Raw genomic sequence first — 21,155 nt, forward strand, 5'->3', positions numbered from 1 at the left:
CCTAGATGAATGCAGTTCTAACAACACTCAAGAAGCTTGACACCATCCAGGACAAAGCAGCCCACTTGATTAGCACTCCATCCACAATCTTTAATACTTACTTCCGATGCATCAGTAGCAGCAGTGCATACCATCTAAAGGTTATATCACTACAATTCAACTAGCTTCCTTCGACAGTACCTTCCAAACTAATGATCAATGATCTCCCCCCCCCCGGCCCCCACCGCCAGAAGAAGGGTACCAGATAAATGAAGGGACCACCTGCAAGTTCCCTTCCAAGCTCCTCGCCTTGTGACTTGGATCTAAATTGTCATTGCTTTGTTGTTGTGGGGTCAAAACCCTGGAAGTCTCATCCAGTTAGGACTATGGCTGTACCTAAGCTACATGGACTGCAGTGGTTCAAGAAGGGAGCTCACCACCACCTTGCCAAATGCAATTAGGGATGGGCAGTAAATGCTGGCCTAGCCATTGGCAACCACATTTTGTAAATTAGGTTCTTTTTTAACAAAAAAACAAGTTTATTTGATTTGGAGAGGCCATGAAGGTAGAGTTATTTCAATGTTTTTGCTATCCTTATACTTTATAGACAGTAGAAATCACGTGCTCAGGCTTTGAAAGGAACTTTGATAAGTAGTTGGCATGCATCTAGTAGAAGATGCACACTGCAGCCAACTTTGGAGGGAATTCGTGTTCTGAGGTGATGGATTGGGTGTGGATCAAATGGACTGCTTTGTCCTTGAGGATGTTGAATTTCCTGAGAGTTGTTGGAGTTGCACTCAGTCAAGTAAATAGAGAATTTCACAGCCCACACTTTGGCTTTAAATTGGTAGACAGGGTTGGGAGCCAGGAGATATGAGGTACTTGCTGCAGAATTTCTAGTTTCAAGACTACTCATGTCAAAGCATTCACCTGGCTGTCCTAGTTGATCATCTAGTCTATGAATTCTTCTTCCACCCTGCCAGATGACTTTGAAGATTCAATAGCAGTGATGTGAGATGTGAATGTGATAGCACCGGCGGGGGTACAGAGGAGATTTACCAGGATGTTGCCCAGAATGGAGATTTTCAGTAATGAAGAGAGATTGGACAGACTGGGGTTGTTTTCCTTAGAGCAGAGAAGATTGAAAGGTAACTTTTATTGAGATGTATACTGTTGAGGAACAGAATAGATTGGGTAGACAGGAAGAAACATTTTCCTTTGGAGGGATCAGTGACTAGATTCCAAGTAAGAGGCAGGAAGTTTAGAGCAGATATGAGGAAAAATGTTTTCTTCCAGAGGGTGGTACTATATGGAGCTCACTGCCTCTAAGGGTAGTAGAGGCAGAGACTCTCATGACATTAAGAAGTATTTGGATGTACAGTTGTGATATCAAGACACACAAAACTAGGGCCACGATCTCAAAAATGGGATTAGAATAGTTAGGTGGTTGTTGTTTTACTGGCATAGATGTGCTGAGCCAAAGCACATCTCTGAGCTGTAGATCTCAGCAACTCTGGGAAAAGGAGGTGCACAGAGTGTCTTGTTGCCAGGCATGAATTTTGCTAACTGAGGAATTAGGAAATGGTTCTAAGTTCTGCAATCACCAACTAATATCCCTGTCTCTGACCTTTTGCTGGCATGGGAGTGCCGTTGTTGAAACAACCTAAGATGGTTGAGCCAGTGTCTCTCTTCTGAAGAATTTCTGCAGTGATATTCCTAAGATTGAGCTACGTGACCTTCAGCAACTGCACCCATCTAGTTTGACTCGGGCCAGTGATGTGTTTTCTCTTTTGATCACTACTGATGTCAAGTCTAATATGGCTCCATGAAACCACACTCAGATAAACCTTGCTTTGATGTTAAGGTGCAGTCACATTCACCTCATCTTTGAGATTTAGCTCGTGTCATGTTTGGTTCAATACTGTAATGAGGTTTGGAGCCACACTGTCGCGGTACCCAAACAGAGGAACAGACAACAGGCTATTGGTAAGCTTGTGCCACTTGATCGTGCTGTCAGTGTACCTTATGTCACTTTCATAACAGGCTGGATTGGATTTGTCCTGCTTTTTTACGGACGGTATATATCCAGATAATTTCCAAATTGTCAGGGAAATGTCCTTGTAGCTGTCTTGGAATGGCTTGTTGCTCCGGTTTCCTCCCACAGTCCAAAGATGTTCAGGCTAGGTGGATCGGCTATGCTACATTGCCTGTTTGTGGAGCCTTCTCCTCTTGCATATCATCAAGTTTGCAAGAACTGCTGTTTCAATGAGCAGCGTAGAAAAACAGACAAGAGCAGTAGCAGAATAGAAGGTGCTGTGCAATCCCATAACCAATGGATCAGGATTGTGTGGCACAATGTAGTGATTTTTCCATGCAGTTTCAGGGGTGTGTGGGTTATAGGGGGAATGTGTCTAGTGGGATGCTTCAAGGGGTGGTGTGGACTTGTTGGGCCGAAGGGCATGTTTCCACACTATAGGGAATCTAATCTAAATTGACTGGATGATTGCTTAATGTTTGTGGAGCCTTCTCCTCCTGTTGTTTAATTCCTCGCCCCTATTTGTGACTGGATGTGATAGGATTTCATATTTAAGGTCTTGATTTATTATGTTGTTTGGCATGGCTACCATTTTAATTGGCATAATTGTAGAACAGATCAAGCAATTTCAAACTGATCGGCATGAGAAGCTGTAGCCAATAGCAATAGAACTGCATTCCATTGCAATTTGTAACCTCGTGGCCCAGAAAATTTCACTCTTGCATATCATCAAGTTCGCAGGAACTGCTGTTTCAATGAGCAGCGTAGAAAAACAGACAAGAGCAGTAGCAGAATAGAAGGTGCTATGCAATCCCATAACTAATGGATCAGGATTGTGTGGCACAATGTAGTGATTTTCCATGCAGTTTCAGGTAGTTAAGAGTCAGCCATATTACTGTTGACTCTGGACATTTTAAAAAAACTAACCCCAAACTGGGTAAGAATGCCAGGTTTCCTTGTGCAAAGGAAAGAAATATTGTGGGTGATTTTTTTTAATGATCATCAAGTAGTTCCATTGTCACTATGCTGATAATGTTCATCTTTCCACTTATTAAACTACACTTATTTTATTTTCTCATTTTGTGCAAGATCACTAGACCAGCCCTCTGACTTACTACTGCAGTCATTCATTCACTCACTGTGCTACTGTACTCTTAATTTGCAAACTACCATTAATCAAAACAATCATCATGATTTAATGATGAAACAAATTACAACAGCATGATCACAATTTAGCCTTGTTTCTTTATAATGAGAGAGATTATAAGATCGCTATGTTACTCAAGAAACAGGTTCACAGCAAAAAGGCTAAATACTGGTCGAATTTAAATCAAACGTGAAATTCATACATGGAAGGAGTAATCAAGTAAAAAAGTCAAAGTTTATCATGTTGCATCCATTAGGATATTTTGCGAGAAATACCATAGTAAAGGAATGAGGTTTTTGACTTGCTCACAGAGCTGGCTTGTTTTTGTTCGGACATTTCATCACCATGCTGGGTGACATCATCGGTGGAGCATCCGATGAAACGATGTTATTCTACTCTGCTTGGAATTTATACTGTCCGGTGATTACTGTCATTTCCAGCTTTGATCTGAATGGGTTTATATATGGGGTCCAATTCTATCTATTTGTCGATTTTAATGTACAGGTGGAGAACTATGTCTCCAGGAATTCCCGTGCGTGTTTATGTTTGGCTTGGGCTACTATGGTCACCTTGTCTCAGTTAAACTGATTGCATTCAAACCATGAAGGCTTAGATATTAAGGAGAGCTCATCATGCCATTTTGCAGCCAGCTGATGTTCATGTAGTATGATGGCTAGTTTCCTACCTGTCAACGTGTGACGATTGCCACAAATATTACACTGGACAGGCAGGAAGGAAACTAGCCATCAGACTACATGAACATCAGCTGGCAGCAAAACGGCATGATGAACTCTCCTTAATATCCAAGCCTTCATTGCATTCAGACAATCAGTTTAACTGCAACATGATAACCATAGTAGCCCAAGCCAAACATAAACACGCACGGGAATTCCTGGAGACATAGTTCTCCACCTGTACATTAAAATCGACAAATAGATAGAATTGGACCCCATATATAAACCCATTCAGATCAAAGCTGGAAATGACAGTACTCACCATAACGGATCGGACAGTATAAATTCCAAGTGGAGTAGAATAACATCACTTCATAGGAGGCTCCACTGATGATGTCACCTAGCATGATGACAAAATGGCTGAACAAAAACAAGCCAGCTCGGTGAGCAAGTCAACAACCTCACCCACAACCTGAGCTAAAACTTTACGTAGTAAAGGGAATCATCTAGATGAGAATAGATGATTGGTTGGCAAGTGAAATCTGATGTAGGCATTCCATTGGAGAACACAGGAGCCAATGATATTGGACTGTTAAATGCCAGCCTTGTTTAAATTTTAAACAAACAGCTTGATTCTGAGTGGTCAAGAGATTACCCTTGAAAAAGAACAGAGGTCAGCAGAGAAAAAAGATTGGGGTCCAAATCATAATCCCTAGGTAATAAAGTGGGGACTGGGGTCAAACTAAAGAATTTGGCTTGATGAACCTGAATAACAACAAAGCACTGCAGGTGCTAGAGAGCTGAAAGGAGAAAAGCACACTGTTAAAGAAACTCAGCATCTGTGGAGAGGGAAAATAGAGTTAAAGTTTTGAGTCTAATATATGTCTCTTTGCTTCCACGCCATCTCTCACTCACTCCCAGGATACGTCGCCCGACCCACCCCCTCATTGGACCCACCTCGCCTTTCGAGTCCCACCCTGTCCCCCACATCCCCAACTCCACCCTCATCTTCTTTACTGGTCCTCCCCCAATCTCTGTTTTGTTCTCCCACCCCCGCCAGCTAACCCTCCACATCCCCTTCTGTTCTCCGCTTGCCCCCTCTTGCCCACCTATGCATCCACCACTCGCACTGTTCCTGCTCCATCCTCCCCTGCCTCCTCTTCACTGTATCTGTATGGTTTATGCATTATGGAAATTTTGACTTACCCATTGCCCACAAGCATAATTTCAATTTTCCAAGCAGTTGCTTGAGTCAGGCTCAGCAATATCTGCACTCATTACAATTTACTTCCTTTACAACCTTCAGTGCCAGCTGATGTTTAAAACATGCTGCTGTCAAAAAGTCATTTGGTCTCTCATGCATGCATGAGTAATGTGGTACATGAACTTCAGTGCCGACAAGACAATAAACGTCTTAAAGACTGGCAGATTGGATGAAACAGCATAATGCTCCAACATCCCATACTTAGAGAACCCAAAGATGGTCCTCAACATTAGATGTGATTCTACAGTTGAGCAGCATTTTCTCAATAATTCTGAGTGTGCAATCAATTTTGGATTATTTGGCATCTCAATGTGGTGCATGTGTGTGCACTGGAAGCTGCATACCCATTGGGACCTGTTCTTAAAGAAGATGTATATGCAATGCACTTGTTTTACCTCAAGAAAACAGGTGGCAGGAATTTCCAGTTAATTTGTTAGGGTAATGCTATGACCAATCAGGGTCAACCTGCTTGGTTTACAATTAAAACAAAGCCTGGCAGTTAATTGGAAATTATCACTAACTGGTGCATTCTCCATGACAACACATCCACCAGTCAGATGTGACTTGTAAATCAGTTAGCACTATCCTCTCAAAGTATAAATGCTGGTTTTCTCCTTGATGTGATATTCTTGTGAATTGTCCTGATGAATGCAAGACAAAAATGTGTCTTTTTTCCAGCAATAATGTTTAAAGCACAGCCTCATTCTGTTTGGGACAAGTCCTTTTCAAATTGCATGTCAGAGAATATGTGAGATAACAATGTGAAGCTGGATGAACACAGCAGGCTAAGCAGCATCTCAGGAGAAGAAAAGCTGACGTTTTGGGCCTAGATCCTTCAGAGAAGGTGATGGGGAGAGCGTTCTGGAATAAATAGGGAGAGAGGGGGAGGCGGACCGGAGATGGAGAGGAAAAGAAGATAGGTGGCAAGGAGATTATCAGTGGGGAGGTAGAGAGGGGATAGGTCAGCCCAGGGAGGACGGACAGGTCAAGGAGGTGGGATGAGGTATGTAGGTAGGAAATGGAGGTGCGGCTTGAGGTGGGTGGAGGGGATTTGTGTTAGGAAGAACAGGTTAGGGAGGCTGGGACGAACTGGGCTGGTTTTGGGATGCAGTGGGGGGAGGGGACAAGCTGGGCTGGTTTTGGGATGCAGTGGGGGGAGGGGACGATCTGGGCTGGTTTTGGAATGCGGTGGGGGAAGGGGAGATTTTGAAGCTTGTGAAGTCCACATTGATACCATTGGGCTGCAGGGTTCCCAAGCGGAAAATGAGTTGCTGTTCCTGCAACCTTCGGGTGACATCATTGTTTCACTGCAGGAGGCCCATGATGGACATGTCGTCTAAGGAATGGGAGGGGGAGTTAAAATGGTTCAACTGACCTATCCCCTCCCTACCTCCCCACTTATACTTTCCTCTCCACCTATCTTCTCCTCTATCCATCTTCGGTCCGCCTCCCCCTCTCTCCCTATTTATTTCAGAACCCTCTCCCCATCCCCCTCTTTGATGAAGGGTCTAGGCCCGAAACGTCAGCTTTTGTGCTCCTGAGATGCTGCTTGGCCTGCTGTGTTCATCCAGCTTCACACTTTGTTATCTTGGATTCTCCAGCATCTGCAGTTCCCATTATCTCAGAGAATATGTGGTCGCTTTGAAATCATATATTAGTTAGGCTGCACGTTAATAATTTAAAGAAATATTTACGTAAATAAATTGAAAGCTTCTATTTACCCTGTTTTACCTTTTGGGGAAGTGCTTGTTAGCACATTTGAAGTGCTCTAAATTTATACTTTAAAAGAAAACTCATAGAAACTCTGGTAAAGGTGCAAATGACATTTTTTATAGTACTCCAACAACTGAAGGCGAGAAAAGTTAATGTTTTTGCCTGTTAGTTCATTTGTTTGAGAACAATCTATCTCACAAAACTAGTTTGGGAGAAACAAAGTTTGGGCAAAAGGCTATAACTCAGAGATAGTAAGAACTGCTGATGCTGGAGTCAGTGTGGAGCTGGAGGAACACAGCAGGCCAGGCAGCATCAGAGGAGCAGGAAAGCTGACGTTTCGGGCTGGTACCCTTCTTTAAAAATGCCAGCTGAAAATATCAGCTTTCCTGCTCCTCTGGTGCTGCCTGGCCTGCTGTGTTCCTCTAGCTCTTCATTGTGTTACCTTTGGGGAAAAAGGTTGTAGTCCAGAGAAGAAATGTTCAGGTTTTGGTGAAGACACTGATGCTGATTCTTTTTTCATGATCTATAAACATTTGAAGATGGGACAAATTAAAACAAAATCTTACGGGTTGTTACAGATTGTCTTAGGTGCGGTATTGAAAATGTCATAGCTGTCAGAATGTGTGCAGAGTTTTCACAGCTGAATGAGAGTTGGCCTGAACTTTCCTCACTAAGATGTAAACTTTCAATGAAAAGAATTCCTTTTTTCAGCTTTGTAGTTATGAAGCAGAAATTAAGCAGGGGTAGTGTTGAAGAAGAACTATGTAATTGTAGAAATAAAACAGCATGATCTAAGTATGCACTCTTCAGAATGCCTGCGTGCAGTTTTTTTTATTTATTCATTCCCAGGAGTAACTGGCAAAGCAAGGTGGTGGACAACTTCATATTTTTAGCCTTTCAAGATATTTCAATAAGTGTGTCACAATTTTGATTGTGAAAGAACTGAAAACTGCTAATATGCATGTCTGGGAATGGCTAAATCTACAAAAAGAATTATTCTAGAATCCAGGAAATGGTCTCAAGATGATTATTAATTTTGTAGCCATGATTAACTCAATTGTTTACACTTATTGACAAAGTCATCCAATACATTACCTAACATTAGAATAGCTACTTGTTCAAACTTTGTTAAACCAATTTCAATATAATGCCATTTTTAAGCATTCTTTTTAGATTTATAAATATGGTATGAATGGAATCAAATGATAGCCCAAAACTGACATTTTTACCAAAGTTAACTCAATGAATGCAACAAATCATTTATATTGGACCTTATTGAGCATTTTCTTTAACTGAGCAGCAGCAGAGAAGGGAGCGAGAAGCACGAAGACAGCAGGAGCGTGAGCAAAGAAGACGTGAGCAGGAGGAAAAAAGAAAATTGGAGGAACTAGAGCGCCGAAAGAAGGAAGAGGAGGAAAGAAGAAGGGCAGAAGAAGAAAAGAGGCGAGTGGAGAGAGAGCAGGTGATTTTTGTTGTCGTTCTTCATTTACTTAAGGCTGAGCCAAGAATTTGCTGTCTCAGTTTCAATATGGTATTGTTTGGTAGTTTGAATTTCTTCCCCTCATCTTGGCTATCAGAGCAATAGTTTGGGTCCATAAATTTTTGTGTGACTGTTCACCATACTCCTACATGACTCGCAAGAGCTATCCAAGCAAACTGAAACAAACAATGCCACTTTCTTACACTGCAGTGATCCAGCAAAACATGTACCCCATTCATTCCTCCATCTAATACTATAACTGAGAACATTCAAAAGCATGGCATAAGTATTTTGGGAGTACATTGTCCACTCTCATTTCATTTCTGATTTGATGTCTTCCTCACTACTTCATTCTCTGCCTTTCTCCACTATTCCTTTTCTCTATATCTCTTGCATCAGATCTTCAGCTTTCCCGCAGTGCTTGTGATGTGTTGGTCAACATTGAAGACATCAGATGTAAAATTTATAATCCTCATTGCTGTTTCCTTTTTAAAATTTTAACGCTCAAATGTTTTAACACAAGTGTGTGTGGCCAAATTCAAGTTTTTGTAGAGACTCCGGGTAGGTTTTTTTAATGATCATATTGTCACGTTTGCAGTCATTTAAAGGCAATGTGCAGCCTTGTCATGACAATTTAAGCTTGCCGGTTCAAATACTGTTTGACATTCCTATACACTGGAATTAAGCTGAGAGCACCTTTACAACAAGGTGTGAATGATGTTGCCTTTTTGTATTAATTAGCAATTTGTACATCTTTTCTTCTTGAGGTAGTAGGAACTGCAGATGCTGGAGAATCTGAGATAACAAGGTATAGAGCTGGATGAACACAGCAGGTCAAGCAGCATCAGAGGAGCTGGAAAGCTGATGTTTTGGGTCTAGACCCTTGCTGCTGCTGTGATGCTGCTTGGACTGCTGTGTTCATCCAGCTCTACACCTTGTTATCTTTTCCACTTGTTGGTGCATGCCAAATGGTTTAAATAATTGTTAAAGCATGATCCTCTGAGTGTAATCGCTATTACTTCGGTCCTGAGGGCATATCATTTAAATGCTGATATACTTAAATGGCAGATCTGTATTTTGATAATTTAACTTACCTTGTTCAAGGGCATTGCCATGATAAGACTAATACTAGTTATTTTATTACATAGAGCCTTTTTGAGACTGTGTGCCTGAAGTACGGTGTGCAGTTCTGGTCTCCTTACCTATAGTAAGATATACTTACCATGGTGGGAGTGCAATGAAGGCTCACCAAACTAATTCTTGGGATGGAAGATTGTCTTGGGAAGAAAGACTAAACAGATTATTAAGTATTTACTTTTTGGAGTTCAGATGAAGGAGAGGTTATCTTGTTTAAGCGTACAAAACTTTTACAAGGCTGCCCGAAATAGATCCAGGAACTATAATATCCGTGGGACATGGTTCTAGAACCAGGAGATGCTGTCTCAGAGTAAGGGGGCAGGCCATTTAGGTCCGAGAGGGAGAAATTCCTTCATTTAAAGGGTGGTAAATTTTTGGACTTGGCTACCATGGGGAGCTAGAAAGATTCAGACATTGCATTTGTTCAAGAGCTCCAAGTTTTTTTTATATTAAGGACATTAAGAGATACAGAAATAATGCAAGAAAACGGTGTTGAAATAGAAGACACAGCCTTGATTTCATTAAATGATGGATTGCAAGGGCCTATTACTCCTGTTTCTTATGTACTTCAAATCATAAGTGTTGCAGTTTCCATTGTGAAATTGGCTCAGTTTTAGGGCATTGCGGCCCACCAATTATATAATTGTAAAGTAACTGCATAACTTTAAGAAATGACTTTCAATAGAATTAGAGAGATCTTATGCAAAAGTTAACTATATGCCAGGCAGTTTGTGTGCCTTCATTTTTTTTTTACTAATTTAGGAGCATAGAGAAGAGATGCAAATATGGCAAAATTGGGTTTAAATAAAAACACCAGTTGCGTACCTTTCTGACAAACAGCAACCAACTGTTTTTCTTAGCTTATTCAATAGTGCCTTTGGTATGAGTTCAATGAAGCTTTGTACTTTTGCAAGGTCAAGAGAAGCAGTCTCTTAGAGGTGTAGATACACAGTTTCTAGTTTAAACTGGTATTTTGCTTACACATTATTGTGTAATTTTTGCAACAGGAGTACATCAGACGCCAGCTTGAAGAGGAACAACGTCATTTGGAAATTCTTCAGCAACAGTTGCTCCAAGAGCAGGCCATGTTATTGGTAACTTGTTCGCTCCGTTGTTGTCTGACCAACAGCTTCACTACTACCTTAGTTCACTGTGTCACAATCCTCATTTGATAGGAAGCTGATCAGTCTGTTGGAGGTTAACATAATAGTCCAATTGCTCAACAAAGTAGCCTAAGCAAACAATTGCCATTTGAATTGTGTGACAATGACTTAGTGCTTTGTGTCACGAACTGGAAATGTAAGGGCAAGCAGAATTAAATAAGAAACAGAATTAAATAAAAATTAAGTTGCTGTTCTAAATACACCCCTTTCTGTTAAAAAAAAATCACTGAAAATGTAAGCTAATATATAATTAAACACCAACCTTTCTCTTTTAGAAAACCTGGTTTCTCATTGTTATGGATGAGGAAAATTTTAAACTACATGTTTCTGTTCTCCCCAAAGTTGTAGTAGTACTATACTTTGTGTTTGTATGGGTGGGTTACAACATGCTCATTTGGATTATACAAGTCCCCTTCATAGGCATTCATTCAATTATACAGTGCAAATTTTTCAAGGTTTAGGGTCTGTAAAATGGACAGAGAAATGGGCAGCAACATAAATTATATTACTGGGTATTTTTCAAAACTAATTCAAAGTATTAGCATTTTTATTATTTTTGTGACAAAAGAGAAAATTTATACTATATGTTTAAGAACATAAGAGAGCAAAAGACCACACAACTCCTCACATGTCCCCATCATTTAGTTCAATCATCCCTCCTCTTTAGGTTAACCTTTATTTTCTCACCACGTCCACAAGCCTTCACGCTCTGAGGCATCAAATAACATGTCCAGTATACATGGAGAAACCACAGTTCCCTGAGGTATCAAGTTTCAAAGAATCATTATCATTTGAGTGATGAAATGACTCCTTCTTTTGGTTCCAAATGATCTGAATCTTACCCTGAATCTGTGTCTCCTTACCTTAGTTTTCCAAGTCAGCAGAAATAACCTCAGTGTCAGGCCCCTACAGAATCTCGTAAGTTTCAATTAAATCACCTCTCATTGTTCTAACCTCCAAGCCCAATTTGCTCAGACTTTCATCATATATCTTAGGGATCAATCTAGAGAGTCTTTGCTGCACTCTCTCCAATTTAAATGTATCCTTCCTTAAATTATTGTGACCCAAACTGCATGCAATATTTCAGGTGTTGTGTCATTAAAGCCGTATGTCATCTTTATCCAATCCCCGGTAAGAGATTCCAACATGTCATTTGAATTCCTGATTATTTGCTGTGTTTTCTGCTCACTTTGTGTTACAATCCCTGTTAACAGTAAAGTTTACAAATTTTGTGCCTTTTAAAACATAATCTCTTTTCTGCTCTTATTGCCAATGTGAGTGACTTGCCAACAATATTCTCTATATCCCATCTTATTTCCTGGTCAATTAACCTATCTATATCACTTTGTAGGCTTTGTGTCCTCCTCTCGGCTTACGTTTCAACCTAGCTTTGTATTGTCTGCAAATTTAGACACATAGCCTCTATCTCCTTGTCCAGATCGTTAATGCAGATTGCAAGTAGCTGAACCCCTCACACTGGTTCTTAAGGCATTTCATTTAACGCAGCCTGCCAACATGAAAATGTCCTGTTTGTCCTAACTCTCTCTTTCCTGTCTGGATTGTCAGTTTATGTTACTGTATTAAATCAATTCCATGAGCCCTTACCTTGTGTATTTAGCTTGATTGTGGCAACTTATCAAATTTGTTTTGAGAATCTAGGTAATAGTACATCCATTAGTTCTCTTTTATCTATCCCTATAGATATGTCCTGAAAAAGAAACTCTAATAAATTTGTCAAAACAGCATTTCCCTTTTGTAAAACAATGTTGACTATGTATGGTCATGCTGTGACTTTCTAAGTAAACCTAAGTCCATTTGATAAGGCAGGCTGGTACAAAAGGTAGAGTCGCAGGTGATCCAGGGTGAGTTGGCTCATGGATACAGAACTGATTTGGTCATAGAGAGTTGTGGTGGAAGGGTGCTTTTTGGAATGGAGATCAGTCACTAGTGGTGGTCTTCAGGGATCATTGCTGGGACCTTTGTTGTTTGTAATATGTATGAATGATCTGGAGAAAAATTTAGGTGACTTGATTAGTAAGTAAAATCATAGCCAGCACATCCATCGGTGCGACTGTCTCTATTGGAATGCGAGGACATTGGCCAACAGCTCCTGGGATCTTACATTCACAAGTTCCTGCACTAATTTTTCTTTACTGATTTTAATAGCCTTTCATTTCCCACTCTTACTAGCCCCTTGTTTAATGTGTCTTCTGGTGTGAAGACTGGCACAAAATATTTGTTCAAAGTCTTTTCCACATTTTGCAGTGATGCTCGCAGTGGTATCATAATTTTGATCCTCAAAATCAAAGCCTTTTGTAAAAAAAACACAGCCTATCAAAATGGGTGTATCTGAAATTGAATGTGATTTTCCTGAATTAAAATTCCACCACCACCACATTAGCTTGGGTTGTATATAGCACTGTTATTTTTTGATATGTGCGCTTGAATTTCTTCTCAGCAGAAAATTTGAAGCCATTGTTTGGTGGAAGTTGGATGTGAATTTTCTAATTCACAGCCAGTTATTGATGTCATATCATAATTTTTGAGACAGTGCCTTTGGCTGGCACTAGGAACATTCTCTGTGATCCAGCTGCACATTCACAACTGTTGTAAATTCATGGCTGCGGTGTAAATTATGCTTTAGGTGACTTTGAAGTATATAAGTTGTCTAATGAGGTGTTTCAGCCACTGTGAAAACTTAGTTACATGCTGTTTTTATGGAATTTGTAATGCTATCATATTACAAGCCACATTATAAATTAGAAACTGTAACTTAGTATCTGTACCATTTTCTTATAGGAGTACAAATGGCGTGAAATGGAAGAACAGCGACAGGCTGAGAGATTGCAGCGTCAATTACAGCAGGAGCAAGCTTACCTTCTATCTCTCCAACATGATCACAGACAGCAAGAAAGGAATAAACCTTACCCGGCACCAGACCCTAAATCTCACTTTGAAGCAACAGATAGAAATAGAGAGGTAAGAGGAGTGATGTTCATCAGATGTTTGTCGTAAAAGTCGGCTGGCAGAAGGATGTTCAAACACTTTAGGCATTGCAATTGACATCAGCTGGGTGTTATTATCTAACTTCAATTACTTCCTACTTCTCTACTGGAAATAAGTTTAAAATATAGGGTCCCCAACTGACTAACACTTTACTTACGAATGAGATCCTACATTGCTGTTAATTTTTAAGGATCTAACACGCAAACATCTGCTCATACTTAGAAGCCTGACAGTGTGGAAAGAGGCAATATGGCCCATCGAGTCTGTGCTGACCCTCCAAAGAACATCCCGGACAGTATAGGCAATTTAGCATGGCCAATCCACCTAACCTGCACATCTTTGGATTGTGGGAGGAACCAGATCACCTGGCGGAAGCCCATGCAGACCTGGGGAGAATATGCAAACCCCATACAAACATTTGACTGAGACTGGAATCAAACCCAGGTCCATGGTGCCATGAGGCACTATTGCTAATCATTGAGCCACCATGCCCCCCTTGCAAAGGGTACTGGACTGGACTGTGTTCTGACTTGCAATCAAATCGACATACGAACATACTCAGCAACAGAACCCACTTGTAACCTGGGTCTGTCTGTACAAGCACTGCTCAGAAAAAGAAGGAAATAAACACACTTCTCAAACCACTGTAATCAGAATGTTACTGACTATGCATTTGTATTCTCCAAATTGATAGGAATGAACTATCTGTTAGAAGTATAAAAGCTGAAACCTGCTGTAATAATAAGCAAAATGTATTAGGATTAAATTTTTAGATGAAAGATGATTCATTGTTTTGAAAGTAGATAATTCTTCAAAATGACTCCATAGATTTATCTGTACGTATGTGAATCATTAACACCGCACTTCCAATTCCATCTTTAGCTTCTGTCAGTTTTACTTTTTACCATTTGCAAGTTGTTACTCCTACTGGCCTTCGAAGGAATAAAGTGGGTGGTCTTCTTGCGTGACCCAAAGTAACTCCCATGTTATGTTGGGCTCACTGCTACTTCATGAGGCAATGAAAGTTGAGGTAAGATGAGTAGCCTGGCAGCTTTGACCATGTGAGCTACTATCGGGTAAGAAAGTGGAGGTACTGCCATTGGGGAAATCCCTGTGTTCCAATGAGGCGTACACCCTAAGGTCAGACCTCTGTCTCCCAATTGTGCCCCTAGTGTCTGACTTGTCCCAAAATGTTTGCGTGGCCTCTGAAGTTGGGCCTGATTCTCCTTCCATTGGGACTAGTTGCATTCTCAACAATGGAAATCTCAGTCCTGATGCTGCTGGGATTACAGAGCTACTGTTCAGTGTGGCAGTTCATGAGGATAAAATATTCTCCCAGCTGAGGGTGGATATCTGACTCTGAACTGAAAAACGCCATCCCCAGCTTATTGCCACTGTTGACTTGTGAGATGGCAGACTCAAAACTAATTTTTCTTCTGCCTTATGATATTATATGTGGCTCAGTTGACAGCACTGTTATCTCTGAGGGTCAGAAGGTTGTGAGTTCAAGTCTTCATTTGACGCTCCAGTACTATATGCCAGAGATGTTGAAGTGTGATGTTGAACTGAGACATGAGAACCAGTCTCCTCTCTGGACGTGAGAACCAGTCTACCACCTGGACATGACCAGCAGAATAATCCTTGGCATCACAGCCAATACTTATCTCTCAATATGTATCTCAAAATCAGATTATTGTATCTTCGTGACCTTGCTTTATGCAAGTTGACTGCTGTTTCCTACATTGCAAAAGTGATTACCCTTCAAAATAGTATTTAATTGCATACCAAGAATTTTGAAGGTTTCAGAAGTCATGAAAGGAGCTACATAAATACAAGTTTTTTTTTTACATATAACTGCTGTTTGATGAACTATATAAGACATTCCCAGTGGGCTTTCCTCGCGAGAAATTGAGAGTCAACACTCAATTCAAATACAACACCACCACAGCTCTCTGTTCGCTGTGTAATTCCAGGATAAGCTATTGGATATTGGCGAGAAGCCAGGCTCTTCATTCTTTTTTAATTTGTTCCTCCCTCTCTCTCTCTTTCTTTCAAAATTGTTGAAGCCAGTTGAAGAATCACTGCCAATTTCTTGGCTGAACTTAGTGCAACACAGTCTAGGCATTGGGTTGAGCAGCTTAATACAGTATGAAACTTTTTTAGGTTGTGTTTTTTTTCCCCACTGTCTTCCTACCCTCCTATCCTTTCATAAAATTAAACCTTGATTCTGGTGGGTCTTTGTGACCAGTTGTACCATGTGACATTACCATGGACTTCTGTGGAAGCAGAGATCATGGGTTAAGTAGGTGCTGTGGAAGAAACTTGACCAAATATTTTAGAGAATGTTGCAGACTGTACATATTCAGACAGTGTTCTGAAGTTGGACATTGCACATGTTTAAGGTGGTGGCGGGGTTCAGATCAAGCAGGATTCTTTGCTCTGAATGGTATTGAGTTTCTTGAGTGTTGGAAGTACCGTCATCTAGGCAAGTGGACAGCATTCCATTATATATCTGACTGATACCTTGTATATGGTGGACAGACTTTGGTTAGTCAGGAATTAAGTCAATTGTCACAGATATCCCAGCCTTGAATGCAGTTGTAACTGGAATATTTATGTGCTTGTGCATGTTCATTTTCTGGCATCAGTGAAGCTGTTTGTGCATCTGTTAGAGTATATGGCATCAACACCTAATTATTCGATATCATTTTGACATGTCCAAACTGGTATGTCTAAGTAGTCTGTAAAATTCCAAATCCTATCAATACTTAACTAAAAGAATGATGTATGGTTCCACCATAATTGTTGGTATTTAAAATGCGTTAAAGTTCAAAGTAACCATACAAATCTAACCTACGTAGGATTGTTATGTACTTTAGTTACAAAACTAAACCAGTTTAAAACATAGCTCTATCTTTGCGTAAAAGTTTTATACCTCCAAGCAAATGTTATTTGTTAGCCTATGTTTACATTAACTTGGGACATCAAGAAAGTAATAAAACTGTCAACTTTACTTTTGATCTGGACTTTATGACTGTTCTTCCTTACGCATATGTTTAACCACAATCAAACAGAACATAATTTAATTCTTCAGTTGCAAAATTAAATCAATTACATTGAAATATAACTCAATCCTACATAAATTATTGCCAGGTCAGGTGGTGAGTCTGTTATTTGACATCACTGATGACTGTTTTTGTCACTTTTCTAGTTTTCTAAAAGCTCGATAGCTAGCAAGATTAGGTTTATCCAGCTTTTTGATTGGACATGTCCGATGCATGCAATGTTCCACACTTTTGTCTGGATTAGGGGGAGGCAGTGGCCTAGTGGTATTATCACTGGATTGTTAATCCAGAGACCCAGATAACATTCTGGGGATCCAGGTTCAAATCCAGCCACAGCAGATGGAGGAATTTGAATTCAATAAAAATATCTGGAATTAAGAATCTAATGATGACCATGAATCCATTGTCAATTGTCAAGAAAAACCCATCTGGCTCACTAAAGTCCTTTGGGGAAAGAAACTGCCATCCTTACCTGGTCTGGCTGACCTGTGACTCCAGACCACAGCAATGTGCTTGACTCTTAACTACCCTCTGGGCAATTAGGGATGGGCAATAAAGGCTGCCTCACCAGCAATGCCCTCATCCCGTGAATGAATAAATTTTTGTGTTCGGGTCTTCGTTATGGCAGTGAAATGGCTGTCAGTGCCATTTTAACATGCCCAGAGTACATATTGTTTAAAATAACAATGATTGACCCTCATTAGCTGATCATTTATAACTGGGATAGGAGTTCCAGGAGGCTAAATGGTGAGTTTACACCCTGAAACTTTTGGCTCAATGCGTGCAAGCACTTAGAAGAACAAGGCATTAAGGGATATGGAGAAAAGGTGGGAATAGGGCATTCAAACAGAGGATCAAACATGATTTTATTGAATGGTGGAATAGGCTTGAAGGGCCAAATGGCCTACTCCTACTCCTCGTTTCTATTCTTAATTCCAGAGAAAAAGGCCAATCTACTCAATTTCTTGTCATTGCCTGTCATCCCAGGAATCAGTCCAATGGGCCTTTCTTGCATGCTCTCCAAGGCAAGTATATCCTTTGGTAAGGAGACCAAAACACACTATTCCAAGTATGGTCTCATTAAAGTTTTATTTATTGGTAACAAGACATCTGTAACTCTAATGCTGTGATCACCTTTAAAGCTGACATGCCATTTGTTTTCCTAATTATTTGCTGCACCTGTAGATGAACTTCAATTTGTGTACAAGGGTACACGTGACCTTTTGTATCCCAGCATTTACAACTGCCTCTCGCTTCTAAAAAATATGCCTTTTCATTTTCCAAACCAAAATGGTTGATTTCACATTTTGCATTATACTACATCACTTTACAGACTCACCTGTCCATCCCAGTGATATCCCTGCCTATCACTTATTTTACCTTTTTGTGGTTACTTAACTCAAATTACACTGTGCCTTTCAATCTACGTGATGGAGCAGCACATATGTTAAATATGCTAAGCCTCCAGGGAATTTGAGCATGCTTAATTATCTCTCATGTGACATTTGGATTTTATCAGAATGATTTCTCTGGGAATACATGTACTAAATTTTAATCTTATATCCAGGTTGATGAAAGGTTCAAGAAGAGTAACCAGGGTTCACCTCAAGCACAATCAAAACAGAATAGCAAAATTTTGGAGCCTCCAGTGCCTTCTAGATCAGAATCATTTTCTAATGGAAGTTCTGAATCCAATCCAGCTGCAATGCAAAGGCCCATGGAGTCACAGGTACAGAATCAAAAGCAGTATATACATTAAGACATATGACACACTACCTGAGGGGGGTAATTTGTACACATTAGATGATTTATTTTTTAAAAAAATTTCCAAATATTAATTCCTTCACTACTGACGCTCAGCTTCAGCCCTGTGTACCATTTACAAGATGTGCTGCAGATATTCACTTAATCTCCTCAGACAGAACTATCCAAGCCCACAACCACCACCATCTAGAAGGACAAAGGCAGCAGATGCATGAAAATACCACCACCTGCAAGTTCCCCTGCAAGCTGTTCATTTTCCCTGACTTGGAAATATATTGGGGCTCCTTCAGTGTTGTTGGGCCCTCTTGCATTTCTGTATTTTTTAAAAAAAGTTGCTTTCCTGCCATATCCATGTTATTTTTGGAATTGCCTGATCTTTTATTCTAGGTTAATTTGTTCCAATAACACATACTGATTAAAATTAGCCTGGATTCTGGACAGTTAATGACTTCTGATGTTCCACTTCACTTAACTACCTGAAAACCACTTAAGAAAGTAAATTGCATTTTACTTTGAGTAGATTTTCTGACAATGACATTTAAAGTAGATTATCCTTCTTAGAGGATATTGTGTATCTCAGGCTGCATGGTGAAATGATTTCATAAAATGTAATAGAAAATATGCTGAGTTCTGGGATATAACAGGAAGTCGCCAAGTGCCTCAAAGGGTAAGGATTCGAAAGAAGGATATATGTGTTGATTGTCAGGCTTATAAATTACTTTCCCTAACAATATTCCTGTTACCTGATTTGGTATCTCTTACTGAGGCCGAATTTCATTATGTTATAGAGTTGTCATGGTTTTATTATGAATTCTGTATTCAAATTTCTAGCTTTGTTAGCACCTAGCAAAATACAATCAGTGTGGATTTCATCAAGTTATTGTCTTCTTGACTTAAGTACAGTACTCAACACCAAATGCTACTGAATGAATTTCCCATTAGAATTGTAATATCTTCGTATTTGAAGATTATTCGTACCAATTCTGTAAGGGCAGACAGAATTCACAGTAGATTCACAAAAATGGCGATCATTAATTTGAATGTCAGAATAGTTTGAATTGAACTCTGGTCCTCAAACTGGCGGTAAACAACTGTCCATCTCCTACAATTCCAGAATTTACTGGAGCTAACATCTTTCAAAATAAAATTTCGTAATTTTGTAATAATTGAAAACTTATTGGAAATTAGTCCACTATGGTATTGGAAAAAATAGTTGAAAATGACTTGTCTTATGTTAAACAAGAATAGTTGAGTATTTAATAATACAAAGTTGTGTTTTAATTTTAGTATCTATAGCACCTGTTACTGAGAAATGAAGCTAGATCATTTTTAAAAATCCTTCTGTTAATTTTGAGTATGGCAGACCTCATAGTATAGTGTTTTCAGGCATCCTGATTCCATCTTTTTGATTCATATTTTTAACAGTTTTTAAAATTTTAATTTCACCAATTCTTGCACATTCCACCAATGACCACAATAAACTTGACCTTGGTGTTTGGAATCTGTTCCCTAAATATTAAAGGTAAATGTTATTTGTGTTTTACCAGTTTGGATAGCATTTTGAATATTTCTGTCGCTTTAAGGTTCCAATGAGAGCCACACCTCGATCCCCTGTGCTGTCTCGTCGGGATTCTCCATTGCAAAGCAGTGGTCAACCAACTGTTCAAAGTGGTCCAAAAAGCTCCACGAGGTATGGATAAACTCTATATTTAATAGTTTAAAGCAGGGGAAAAAATTATGGAGAAAATCTGCTTACAGACATGAGTGAAACATGACCGTACTCTTATTACTACTTAGAGCATACAGAACTCAGTCACAGGCTATTTTGTAACTAGCTTCCATTTCTTTCTCTAAAGAGGAAAATGAGTTGCTCTAAACTAATTACCATGACATGCTTCAGAGATAGTAGGAACTGCAGATGGTGGAAAATCTGAGATAACAAGGTGTAGAGCTAGATGAACACAGCAGGCCAAGCAGCATCTGAGGAGCAGGAGGAGTCTAGACTCAAAATGTCAGCTTTCCTGCTGCTCTGATGCTGCTTGGCCTGCTGTCTTCATCCAGCTGTACACGTTGTTGTCTATTGCCTTAATGTGCGGTTAGCACGTGTAAGTTTCTTCATCAGTTGTCAATAAAAAGGAATTGTGAATTCATTAAGTCATAACAATGCTAATTTCAATTTGCACAGAGATCCAAGGAAAGGAAAAAGTACAAAATAAAATTAGCATAAATTAACCTGAAGCAGAACAATGATGTTGACAAATAGATAGAATGTCATTGATGCCTTTAATTCCCTTGACAATAAATTGTTGCAATAAATTGCTTGTTGGTGATATTCACTAGAGTTAACAACTTTACCACAGGGGAAAATCTGTAGCAAATAGTGACTATAATTTTTGCACGTTTTGTCTTGCTCAAAAGATGTAAACTGAAAGCTGCCGTGTTTAGTTATCCATTTGCCCTCTGCTGGGCAGTACATATCATGACCCTTGGTAACTCATCACAAGGTACTAGTTTGAACGGCACACACAGCATCCACGAGGGAGAAGTAAGGAGAGGATATATTTGCAAGAAGAAAATTTATGACCAGGAAAATTTAAAAATAAATAAATTTTATTTTAGTTTTCCCAATCTCAAGAAATACCAAATATTAGGGAATCTGTGAACATTTGGATTTCAGTGCGTAGGAAGGGTTCAGTTATGCAGCATTTGAAGTGTTTTGTTTTTGTAT

At 39.7% G+C, this 21,155-nt stretch overlaps 1 protein-coding gene across 5 annotated transcripts in view; it reads left to right on the forward strand.

Annotated features, from left to right (window-relative positions):
* Positions 1-21,155, forward strand: part of LOC125453113 (mitogen-activated protein kinase kinase kinase kinase 4) — a 272,621-nt gene that overhangs the window by 200,777 nt on the left and 50,689 nt on the right. For 3 of the 5 annotated variants that reach the window (XM_048532228.2, XM_059646599.1, XM_059646600.1), the window contains 5 exons: positions 8,113-8,274; positions 10,437-10,523; positions 13,392-13,571; positions 18,231-18,392; positions 20,011-20,117. In XM_048532228.2, the coding sequence (XP_048388185.1) occupies positions 8,113-8,274; positions 10,437-10,523; positions 13,392-13,571; positions 18,231-18,392; positions 20,011-20,117 (698 nt within the window). The remainder of the gene's footprint in view (positions 1-8,112; positions 8,275-10,436; positions 10,524-13,391; positions 13,572-18,230; positions 18,393-20,010; positions 20,118-21,155) is intronic. The other 2 variants (XM_059646598.1, XM_059646601.1) reach the window with 1 other exon arrangement.

This window comes from Stegostoma tigrinum, chromosome 6 (genome assembly GCF_030684315.1).
Source record: "Stegostoma tigrinum isolate sSteTig4 chromosome 6, sSteTig4.hap1, whole genome shotgun sequence".
Lineage (NCBI taxonomy): Eukaryota > Metazoa > Chordata > Chondrichthyes > Orectolobiformes > Stegostomatidae > Stegostoma > Stegostoma tigrinum.